At 32.9% G+C, this 13,316-nt stretch overlaps 1 protein-coding gene across 1 annotated transcript in view; it reads left to right on the top strand.

Moving 5' to 3' along the window:
• Positions 1–1,515: 1,515 nt before the first annotated feature.
• Positions 1,516–13,316, top strand: part of LOC108910460 — a 115,051-nt gene continuing 103,250 nt past the window's right edge. Inside the window, exon 1 of the mRNA XM_023456207.1 lies at positions 1,516–5,252. Within this exon, the coding sequence (XP_023311975.1) occupies positions 1,516–5,252 (3,737 nt within the window). The remainder of the gene's footprint in view (positions 5,253–13,316) is intronic.

Genomic DNA, 13,316 nt, shown 5'->3' with positions numbered 1-13,316 from the left:
AAATAGTACAAAAATGTATAGAGATCGTTAGTCGGCACTGTTAAATTCAATCAATATTGCAAAAGGGATATCCACCTACAAGATCAGTAAATCAATACAATTATAATTAATTACATCCAATATTGTTAGTCTTTCTTGTCCATTTTAACAAATTCCGCTGTATGAACAAATTACTTTATTGTTGTTAAATATAAACATGTACGAAAATTAATAGATTGTGCCTACGCTACTAAAGTCTATGGTTTTTAAATTAAAATCGTATTTGAAATAAAACTATATAAGAAACAAATTTTTCACTGTTATAATAAAATTTACATTTTATTTCTAGAGGCTATATCGTTTCTTTTCATGATATTATGTATTTGAGCCTTAATTTTGGTGTATTTAAATAGAGAATTATTTTAATTCCCCAAACTTGTACAAAAATAGATTATTAATAATAATAGATTTAAGTAAAAGACGGATACATTTTTGATTTTAGGATGCTTTTTACTGAACAGAGCAAGTTTACAATTAGTTAGTACAATTAAATATTATTTCTACATAAAATTTGAGTCTTCACATATATGCATTTAAATGGAAAACTATTTCAAACTGCCTATTTTTGTAAAAAATATATTGTCTTTATGTAAATAACGAACAAATTACGAGTTCTAGGGGACCTTTTTGGACGTGGAAGTTACGTCTTCTAAATATTATTTCTTCATTAAATTTGTGTCTGTATCAATATATTTAAATAGAAAACTGTTTCAAACCGCCTAAATATGTGAAGAATGCATCGTCTTTATGTAAATAACAAACAAATTACGAGTTCTAGGGAGTCTTTTGGGCTATATGAAATTTTTAAATAGTCATTGCCCTTGTGTAAATAACGAACATATTAAAAGTTTTAGGGAGCCTTTTCGGATATCCGAAATTTTGAAATAGTCTTTTAAATATTACTTATTCACATAAAATCTGTGTCTCCATATATGTACATATATTTAAATGGCACCTGTTCCAAACCACCTAAATTTGTAAATAACGCATTATTTTTATTTAAATAATGTACAACTAAGAGGCCTTTTATGAACACGGGAAATTTTTAGTTAGTTGTAGATACAAATAGGAATTCGTCACTTATAAATGTTTAATCTATTGGTGTACGTCCTATGTGCTATTACTAGTGTAACTGTATAAAATTTGAAAAATATTTTTTCTCCATTTAAGGAAAATATATTTTTATTAGCAATATTTGTCTTATTTACCGAAAGTTTCTGTTCTTAGAATTGCTACTACGGTCTTAAAACAGCATAATCTGGTACTAGAGGTAATTAACTTTATTTATGTTCATGTTTGTACTATTCGAGTCGTTATAATTTAAATTTATATTACTAATCAGCATCTTTATTTTCAGATTTCACCGATATCCGTATATCCAAAAGGTGATAAATAAGAGCGTTCTACAGTTAGTTGTATCAGTTTACAACAACGATTTGTAGACACAAGACGTTTTTGAGATCAACTGCTGAGAAAATGGAAAAAATTACTATTGTCAAAGATGTACTCAAGAAGGTGCGTCGCTTCAACTTGGTGGGCCGGACTTTAGAATTTAAAATTAAACCCGTAGCAGCTGGTAAAGAACCCGTAGGATGGATCAGGGATGCTATCAACCAGGTCATTGCTAGGGGTATAGATGGCCTCGATGTAAATGATCAGGTAGCGTTTTCCTTCTGCTCCAAGGATTTTCAACGCGGCGAAGGCTGGGTCCGTTTCAGACCTGTTGAACAGATCACCTATGACGACATATGGAACATAATAAGCAGTGTTTACCAATCAAACTCATCTGGGCTCAACACTGAAAATTTCTGTCTGGGGGTAACTAGCGTGAAAATGCCGGTCGGGCGCGGGAAAGATCGGGTCCGTAAATACAATACATTCGAAGAAGAATGTGCTTCCAGGAAAGGTATTGTAAAAATAGACAATAGAGACAATTTGTGCTTACCCCGCGCTCTAGTAGTCGCCAAGGCTCATGTTGACAAGGACGGTGAATACGTAAAAGTGCGTCGAAATATCGGAAAAATCCAGACACAAAGAGCTTTGGAACTTTGTCGAAACGCAAGTGTGTCGATTCCTGAAGAGGGGGCTGGTATACCGGAATTGCAAGAGCTTCAGAGATATCTTACCGGATACAGAATAGTAGTATACAATTATAGAAGTAAAGGACGAGAAGTGATTTTTAGCGGTTGTGGTAACGATGGACCGACACTTAATTTGCTCCACCACGAGGGTCACTACAATGTGATAACTTCTTTGACAGCCGCCTTTTGCTGTGGTTATTACTGCGAGAGCTGCAACATACCATATGATCACAAAAACAGTCACAGGTGTGGAGGTACATGTCCATGTTGTCAACAAACACCCACTTGTCCCCCAGCGCTAAAAGTGCTATGTGATTGCTGCAAAAGATCTTTCCGAGGTCAAGACTGTTATAAAAACCACAGAAAATCTGGATCGCTTGAGAAAGGTACGGTCTGTGAGCAAATTACATGTTGTGAGACATGCCTCAAAACCGTGAAAACGGGTAGAAAACATATTTGCGGTGAAATATTCTGTAAAACCTGTTCCGCGTACGTACCCCAAGACCACATGTGTTTCATTCAACTCGAAAAAGGAAGACCGAAAACCAAAGACCTTCTATTTATTTTTTATGATTTGGAGACAAGACAAGAAAAAGTGATTGATGACGGTTCTCTCCTCCACGAACCAAACCTATGTGTCTTTAAACAGTGTTGCGATATATGTATAGGCGACATCAATTTATACATGTGTCAGAAATGTGGGCTCAGGACGAATATATACAAAGAAAATATTATAAGTAATTTTATGAAACATGTGCTGACAGCAAGACAAAAATTCAAACAGGTCGTAATATTAGCCCACAATTCCCAATCTTTTGATGGTCAGTTCATCCTCAATTATATTTTGACAAAAACAGATCTTAAACCGGAATTAATTATGAGAGGAACCAAAATAATTTCGATGGAGCTAGATAATGTAAAATTTTTGGACTCTCTGAATTACCTACCAATGGCTCTTTCAAAATTACCAAAAGCTTTTGACTTGGGCCCTGAACTTAGAAAAGGCTATTTTCCACATTATTTTAATACAGAAGCAAATCAAAACTACATCGGCCTCTTACCTCCTCAGGAATATTATAGTCCTGATACAATGAAAACAGAAGATCGCGAAAAATTTCTGAAATGGTACGAAGAACATAAAAACGATGAATTTAATATGCAAAAAGAGATTGTGGAATACTGCGTATCTGACGTTGAGATACTGGCAAAGGCTTGTCTTAAATTTCGTCAACAGTTGATGGAAACTACAAACGTTTGCCCCTTCACCGAAGCTTGCACCATTGCCTCTACATGTAACAAGGTGTTTAGGAGAAACTTTCTCAAACCCAACACAATAGGAATTATTCCAAAAGGCGGATATCGCTGGAGAGATACCCAAAGTAAAATCGCTATTCAGTGGCTTGTTTGGGAAGAAAAGCAGAGAAACGCAGACATTCAACATGCTGCCAAACAACAGGAAGCCACTATACATGGCGTTAAAGTAGATGGTTTTTGTTCTCAAACAAAACAGGTATTTGAATTCCACGGTTGTTATTACCATGGATGTCCTAGCTGTTTCAAATGTAACAGAGGTGAACCATTGCAGGATAATCCTACAGAAACTATGGATTTGAGGCATGAGTCTACGTTATCCAAAACAGATAGGTTGAAAAACTTGGGGTATGAAGTTATTGAAATGTGGGAATGCCAGTTTATAAAAATTTTAAAAGAAAATAATGAACTACGAACCTATACCGAAGAACATCCATTTGTTACACTCACCCCTCTCAACCCTCGAGAGGCTTTTTATGGTGGAAGAACGGGTAACACTAGGACGTACTATAAATGTCAACAGGGCGAAAAAATTAAATATGTCGATGTGTGCTCTCTCTATCCCTATGTTTGTAAATACGGTAAATTTCCTGTGGGCCACCCTAAAGTCTATGTTGGTGATAACCTTGATCAACTAAGTTTAAAAAGAATTGATGGAGTAATCAAGTGTAAAATATTACCACCAAGAGATCTCTATCACCCCGTACTACCAACAAAAATGGACAATAAATTAATGTTTGTTCTGTGTCGTACATGTGGCGAACAATTGAATCAGGGAGAATGTACACACAATGTTGACGAAAGATCATTAAAGGGTGTGTGGATTATAGAAGAGGTGATGAAAGCTACCGAAAAAGGGTATGAAATATTAGAGGTATATGAAATTTGGAAATACGATATTCAGCAATATGACAAAACCACAAATATTTCGGGTCTGTTTACAGACATGATGAATACATTTATCAAAATTAAGCAACAGGCGTCAGGTTGGCCATCAAAGTGTGTTGCTCAGGAGCAAAAAGACCAATATATTGAGGATTTCTTTAATAATGAGGGTGTAAAGTTGGAGTTTGTTGAAATCGTGAATAACCCTGGTTTACGTTCTTTAGCCAAGCTAATACTTAACAGCTTTTGGGGGAAATTTGGACAAAGGGAAAACCAGCCCAAGACCAAAATTATCCGAGATCCTAGCGAACTGTTTGGCATGTTTGCAAATCCCGGAATATATGTCAATACGTTGCTCCCCATAAACGATGAAGCACTGGTTGTTAATTACGAACATTCGGAGGAAACTTACCAGCCCCTATCAACAGTAAATGTAGTGATAGCCGCGTATGTCACCGCACAAGCCAGATTAAAGTTATATGGTTACCTCGAACAATTGGGTGATAGGGTTTTGTACTACGACACAGATAGTGTTATATACGTGTCTAAGCCTGGAGAATTTGATGTGCCCATCGGTGAATTTGTTGGGGATTTGACAGATGAACTTGAATCGTATGGTTCCGGCAGCTATATTACAGAGTTTGTGTCTGGTGGACCTAAAAATTACGCTTTTAAAGTGTTTTCTACTCGTGATAATGAAGAAAAGGTGATCTGTAAAGTTAAAGGTATTTGCTTGAATTATGAGGCATCTCACCTAATAAATTTTGAGAGCATAAAAGATATGGTTCTCAATGATGCAGCCCCTGTATACATAGTGTCTAAAAACTTTCGTAGAACGAAAGATCATGAAGTGGTGACGAGAACAGAGACAAAAACATACAAACCTAATTCAACTAAAAGAATGTTCCTTGCCGATCACAATTCTATTCCGTATGGGTATAAGAAACAAAGAACTGCATCTTAAAATATACGTATCTTATTATGTTTTTGCAATAATCATAGGGTGATTAGTTTTAATAATTTGTGTAACGAATGTAAAACTCAAATTGTTAATATTACTTTATAAACTGAATAATTATGTTATTAATGTTAAAATATATGTACCTTAGATATTTTTACAATGGTAATAATAATAGTTATATTTGTTTTAATAATTTATGTATAGAATTTAAAATACCATTTGTTAACATTACTTCACAAAACTGAATAATTATGTTACAATACATATGTATATCTTTACTTTTATAATTAAAATAAATTATTTTAACAATTTTATGTGTAGTATTTAATAAATTGGTTCAAATTCATTTATGTTGTTATTGCTTTATATGAAATCTATAGTCCCATACAGGTTGAATACTTAAATATGTTACCTTAAAGATTGCAAAATGTGGTGATTTAACTCTGCTGTTCACCGACTTATTCTAATCTAATCGTATTAAAATATATTTCTTATGTATGCTCTTTTACAGATTTTTTCATTATGTTAATGTAATTTATGTAACCTGTAATTGAGTGTTGCTGACATATAATTTACAAAGAAGGTATCTTAATTGGGGCAATTCAGTGTTGTGCGGGTTTTTAATCCACATAACAGTTATTTTTCACAATATCACAAGTTAAATACTACATAATTGATGTGACTGCAGGATATATTCAACAAAATAAATAAAACCACTTAAACCTTTATGGGCTCCTTTATTAAATATCTTTAAAATTTAAATGTTATTTGATGCAATTCCAACAAAAAAAATATTTCACGAAAATATCTATGTTACACTTACCCCTAGGTAGTACATATAATGCTATCCTTTCGTAGTATCCTGAGCTTACAAAATAGCGGCATGCATTGAGTCAAATTTTAGACTTACGAAAGTTTGGTACGAATTTTTTTTTTTACTTCTCTCTCTCTCAAGGTCTTCTATTTTAATCTCTTTTACGTAAGTCATCCACATTGCTACTTAGCCGGTTTTATTTAAAAAGCTTAATCAGTCTCAGTACAGACTTGATTAAAGTATATTTAAATTAATTAAGTATTATGCACAACATTGCTTATTTTTAACTACACTAGCGTCCTTATCCACGAAGTAATAATAATAATTTACCCCAACGACTTATTTTTAGACCAGGCCAGTGACCAACTTGCGATATGTACGCTTCAAACTAATGCTTTGTATATGCTTCTGATATCAAACAATGTCCTGAAATTATTTGTTTAATACCTGTTTCTGTCAGTAAATTAACTAAACTGTCAGGTGTATTTAAGATTTATGCGGAAGTTATACTATGAAATTTAAAAGGAAATAAGATATCAGATAATAATTTTGTTGACTTAGCAATTTTAAAGGCAACAAGGTATCATCATATTATGATGTATGCTAATACTTTAATTTTAAAGGAAATAAGTTATGAGGTTACAACTCTGTTCCGCGCATGCGTTGAATTCAATTTTAATTGCAGCGTTGGTCTACACGTGACCTAAATCGAATGATGCAATACTAGCAGTTTATAATAATTATTCATAGATCTCAAATTGCAATTTTTGCCGACTTAGAGATTTTAAAGGGATTAAAATGTTAATTACAAGAAAGTCCTGCATCTGTATTTTATTTTTTATTGATCTTTAATTTTGAATTTCCCGTTAATCTGGCCTAGTCACTGCTACTACGCATGCGTTGAATTTTAGTTTATTATCCTTCTTTAATTTTAAATTTCCCCGATCATCCCCACCCGACCAATCCTTTCTCCGCAAACGTTTTTCATATTATTCAATTTTCAAATTATCGCCAATAATAAAACATATGTTATCAATATATTTTATTATTTTTTTTTGTTGATCTTAAATTATAATTTTCCACTAATCTGGGACCCCCCCCCATATATTCACCAATGACACACCTGTATAAATCCAATTAACACCTATGCGGCGCCAACCTTTGATCTATGCCGACAAAGGACCAAAGGACGCCGACAAAGGACCCCGACTTTCCCACGGTCCCCGAAATTTTCCCAGTCTAAACCGTCGCAATACCTACTNGTCCCCGAAATTTTCCCAGTCTAAACCGACGCTATACCTACTGACGTGATTAGTGTAAATCAATTTGATAGACTCCTTTTTCATTTTTAAATCATTACTTTTTTTTATCAATTGTTGTTTATATTAGAGTAATTGTTGTTTATTTTGTGTATACTGGTTTTTATGATTATTATTAATAATTATTAAACCAGTGTTTGTTATTTAATTTTGTTTCCCATTGGGTTCTATTCGGTTTTTATAAAAGAATAGGTTGACCGACAACGGCAAACACTGGTGATGCCCATATTGTCATAACTTTTTTAGGGACAAACTTTTTTTCACAAAAATTGGTACAAATGCATTTGAAGGGTTCCAAAATCCAGTGGTGTAGTCAGATTTTTTATAAAAAAATCGCTAACAAAATTTTGCCATTTTTCACTTATCAAAATTTCGTCTTCAAATTTTGCATCAAGATAGAACTTTTGGAAATCTATCTTTCAAAAAAAAACCGGTTCAAATCGGTCCATAAACAACTTTTGTACGCGACTGTTTCCATTCTTAATGAGTGACCCTGTATATAACATTTAGTTAGATAGTTAAATTGCTTATTTAGTTAGTACCTATTTATATTTCTTTTCGTTTTATACTAAGTATTTAATTTATTACTAACACTTCTTCGATTCTGTTCATTTGTAACAATTCCTTGTTCTATTTAAATTCTGTTAAAATCTACTTTTAATCATTAAATTTAGCATTTTTATATTGTTTGACGAACTTACTAACATATTTTGGAAAAAGTATACATTTCGCCTCCGGCCTGGACTAAATCCCTGACAACTTTTTAAGGAATTTGCGATTACTATGGTTTTTATCAATTTCTTCTTAATTACCATCAAATTAGCTCCGGACAAAGACATAACGAGCTTAACAATTTTTATTTTGTTACTCTTGGCGGATAAAAGAAAAATTATAAAATTTGTTATTTAGTCTCAAACTCACGGCCTATTAGAGTAATAAAGTGTAAAATTTGTAAAATTAAAGGGGTTTTGCTAGAAAAGTGCCAATATTTTCGACAATAGTTATTTTAGGCATAGAGTATTATTTACAAAAGTTGTAGGTAATTAACATATTAATATAAAAATAAAATAATATACCGGGTGTTTCATTTAAAAAAATCGAAAAAATGTCCTTCGAAATTCGCTTATGTGTATAAAGGCTAGTTTGTTGTCCACATCTTTGGTCACCATGCCTACAAAATAATTTTTCTTAACTACTGATAGTACCTGCACAGTGGAGAGATTTGTTTTTCATATGAAAATAAAGGCATATTATTATTATTATTATTACTTGTATCGATTAATTGTTTAGCTTAGTTTTTTTTCATGGCACAACTGTTGGAGACATTACCTCTCTGAAATACGATTATTATGCCGAGTTCACAGAACTTGGACTGTAGCGCGCTACACGTCCCCACCATCGATTTTTCAAATGTTGGGTGCCGATCAAAACTGTATAGTAGCTTAGTTCCATATATTATTAAGCCCTCCTAATGTATGGGCAACATTTATCTAATAGCTGAATAGTAGTTGAAATAGACCTAAAAACATCATTATTAATAATTTTTGGCGTCAACTGCAAACCAAAAAAAATACCAAGAATTAAAAAATAAACAGAAGGTAAATGAGAAATAGTAAATGAATATATTGGAATTGTAACTTTGTGGGTGATATACGATAAAACATTATCATTTATAGTATATGGACAAGGTCTATTTTTAAAACAGAAGCTAGAAGAAAATGTGGGGCTGGTCAAAATTTAATTGCTGCAATGCAATTGAATACAGTTAACAAATACGTAATTTTTTTTCGCATGGGACCAGAAGCCTTTGAGTACTTGTTATCTTAATAGGGCCTCATATTGCAAAAGTCGATGTCGATGTTAGANATTATTTACAGTACCCTCTCCCAGCGAAAATTATTTTATTTTTTCAAATAACTTGGCATCGCCGCATCGAATATAAAAAACAAAGACAACGCTGGAAAGAGAATTTTCTGTAGAATACAAATTTGTAAAAATATACGGAGTTTCCATTTAAAAAAAAACACCTTAAATATGCTCCGCCCTAATGCATCACCCTGTATAATTCAAAATATTTTTAAAATATGAACTTTTCTAAGTATATCACACCCATAAAATATTTCTTTTCAAATCTTTATAATAAGGGGCTACCCTGTATATGGACCTAACAAAGTTAAGACGAGTTGATTGCCGAGCCTTAGTCGAAGAGCCCTAAACCAAATGGAGGATTTCGATTGGAGAAAAAATAGTATGTTTTATTCGGATTAAAAGTGTCTGCCTCGCAAATACAAAATTTGCTCACCAAAAAAGTAACACTTTTAATCCTAATATAACAATATACTATTGTCTAATTATAATTTCTTTTTTTTTTTTCACCATACAGGTATTGTTTTGACTGTGTTCCCGTCGTTTATACTGGTTTCATACTTTTCCTTTGATGGTTCAAAATTGCCTGTTTTTGATACTTCTTTGAGGCTAGACTGAAGAGACAGTCTTGAGTTAATTGTGTAATGTATTTTAATAATTGTTGGTTCAGAGTTTTGTGCAATTTATATTGCGTTTTCGACTGCCTCTCAAATTCTAGATGCAGATATCAATCCATAAAAATAATATTTTTTTAGTTGGATTAACGTAAATATTTCCACAAGTCGTATTGTTGTGCTTCAATTGCTGTTTTACATCTTCTAAACATGCACCATTATTGTTAACATTTGCTTTAAAACTTCATTTTACATAACAAAAAATGTCAATGGATGCAGCAAAAGGCTTAATTTTTTATGGACAACTTTCTTTTGAAATTTTTATTTTTAACTCAAATTCAAACTGAATGTTAGTTTTTTGTTCATTACATATGGAGCAATACAGGATGTCCCAACGAGAAAAACTGTTAAAAAAACAGAAAATTGCAAATATCTTTAATGTAGTAACGGCAACCGGTAACAATGCTATATGGATTGAAAGGAAATTTCATTTTGCATGCGACAGAGTAAAAAAAATACAGGGTGTTCCATTTAAGTTAACAAAGTTATAGATATTTAAAGTTATCAAAATGTAACGGCAAAAACGAACCACCTGGTATTAAATGTTTTAATTTGTTGATATACCAAAATTTAGTGTTACCTGTGCCCTACAGCTCTATGCCTTTACAGGTACCAAAAATTCACATGATATCACGCTCCTGTAAAGAGTTACTTGCATCTCCGCTGAACCTTACATCTGCCATTTTTTTTAATTAAAATTAGGCTAATTCATCTATATCCGAAATCGCTTCGTTTAGCCGCTAGATGGCCTCAAAGTTCGTGATTTTTTTTTTATTTTGTAAATAACGTATATAGATATATATATATATATATTAATTAATCGATTTTAATTATTTTTTGGGTTTGGACTTTCGCTTTCAATCCACAAATTTTGGTGTTATACAGAGTATTTGTTAAAACTCCCCGTACAAAATTGTATTTGTCCATTGAAAAGTTATATTTGGGGTTGCAAAAGTCAGAGCACGCAATTTTATTTTTTGGATGTCAAGAGGGGGTTAGTATAAAGTTAAATCCATGTTTGTGGGGTCGCAACTCTTGTGCCTCGGCCGCCATCTTGTAAAAGGGGCTGCGAATTGTTTTTATACTACTACTTACTATATCGGGCAAACATTTCGTCGCACAGAAAATATGTAAATACATTTTTTGGTGCAAATTAAATTCTCTACAACTTTTAGTCGAAAAGTAACAAAGTTAACGAAAATAGATAAAAATTTGGGAACAAATTTTCTTTTGGTCGTTATAACTTTTTTTCTTTCTTTTTTTCAAGGAATAATTTCCATTACAAACTTTTTTAAAATTTTATTTATTTATTAGGGTTTTACAGCGATGCGAAACATATACTATTCTCCAGTACTAGTAAGTATACATTAATATGAATTATTAGGCATAGGAGGCGTCCTTCAAAGTTTTCTTCCAATTGTGCTACCACGTGCGTGCATCCCAATCGTTCTACTCGGTCACTATTGTCGCCGAAGATATCGGATATACATTCTTGTCTTGCTCGCGGCATTTGGAAGAACACATTCAAATGTATTTTTTTTTAAAACCATCGAAAGGACGTACAGCCGAGCAATTATATTATCCGTCAAGTTTTATGTATGGAGACGTCATTGCGGATAATCTAGGTTGTTTCTCCATTCCTTCTCAGGATGTGACACGACTTCAGCAGCTTACAACATTGGTAAAATGAAATTTCTCACAGCCCTGGAGACACGTCCGGAGTTAGCTAGTGGAACAGCGCTATTCCTCAATGAGAGAGCCTACCCTACTTTGCTCACTGTCGTTGGCGAACGTTTTTTCATCTCTTTCTGTGGTGGCAAGAAAGACAGTCTTAGATATAAATGATTCGCCAAGTCAGTGACAAATAATACATTTAATTTGTCGTCACTTCCTCCAACACAAGACATAGCCCGCTTGCACAGCCTCCGATTCTATCATCAGGTCCAGTCGTGGCTCGGGAATTACAACGACCCTCAAGACTGGGGCTGGAAAAAGTATGGACAAATACTGATGCCTGTTCAAAGTTCAATACCTCCAGCACCCCCTGAGCTTCTGAAGTTAATATTCTGACGATGCAAAGGAAACTGTGGAGCAATGTGTGGATGTCGGAAGGCAGGCCTCAAATGTTCTGCCGTGTGCCTGCATTGTTCTGGGGAGACATCAAAATTGATCGAGGAGAATGATTTTGATGATAAACTGCCATCAATGACGCCACTTCATTCTCCTCAACAATTCAATATCGGAAGCTCAACCAGATCCTGAGTCGTAGCCTGGCCCATCAAAGAGACTGAGGACACAGTAGATTGGGAAATATATTTCGATATTTTTAATTACACTAATTATTATGTCAGTTAGAAAATGTCCGTGGATTCTGCTTACTAGGGTACGACGTAAAAAAAACGCGCCACCAGACTCTACCTCGTAGAGGGTAGGGAAAAGAGTCAATAACTAATTAACAACATTGCAATGTCAATCATTAAAATGTTTCTTATAAAAATAATGAAAAGATGAGAGAAAACTATGCATAATCACTCATATTAATGTATACTTACTAGCACTGGAGAACAGTGTAAGTTTTGAATCGCTGTAAAACCCTAATAAATAAATAAAATTTGAAAAAAGTTGTTAATGGAAATTATTCCTTGAAAAATTTACCCATCTGAGACACTATTCCTAGAAACTAGAATACTCGATATTAGAAAAATGTATATGCACCAGATTATTCTCTTTATCTACAAGAACAAAACGTTTGTAAAAGTCAGTCATTGTTATTGTACAAGATATAAAGAAAACAATAATGCAAAAATTGACCTTTCACAAAGAAATATTAGTGAAACATTAGTCTACGCTGTCATAATGACCTTTCACAAACAATCTTCAATAGTTTGCCACAAATGTATAAAATTTATTTAGAAAAAATAGACTCATTAAACATGATAAAAAAGATTTTAAAAAAATATATAATTGCATTAGGTAGAACAGAAACTAGGATTCTAATTGAAATTCTTAACTAAATAGCCTTCTTTCCTCACACTCTGTACACCTAGTCCATTCAATATGTAATTTTTCTTTTTTAGGTTTAGTTACTCTTTTTCTTAGTTTACACGTTCTTTGATATTAGTTAGATTACTGTTATTTCACTTTATTTTTATAAATATGAGCGTCATCAATATGATTATAGCCATACTGTCCATGCACAACCATGTTTTGGTTTTAATGGAAAATTGTAATCTTTCTCGTTTATTTAGACGCTCTACCTACAATGTATTGTAAATTGTAATTGTATTAGTACTTGTAATCAAAAATAAACTATATTATTATTATTATTATTATTATTATTATTATTATTATTATTATTATTATTAT

The sequence above is a fragment of the Anoplophora glabripennis genome, unplaced genomic scaffold, assembly GCF_000390285.2.
Source record: "Anoplophora glabripennis isolate ALB-LARVAE unplaced genomic scaffold, Agla_2.0 scaffold686, whole genome shotgun sequence".
Classification (NCBI taxonomy): domain Eukaryota; kingdom Metazoa; phylum Arthropoda; class Insecta; order Coleoptera; family Cerambycidae; genus Anoplophora; species Anoplophora glabripennis.
The sequence above is the reverse complement of the archived record's forward strand: the minus strand, read 5'-3'. Positions and strand labels throughout refer to the sequence as shown.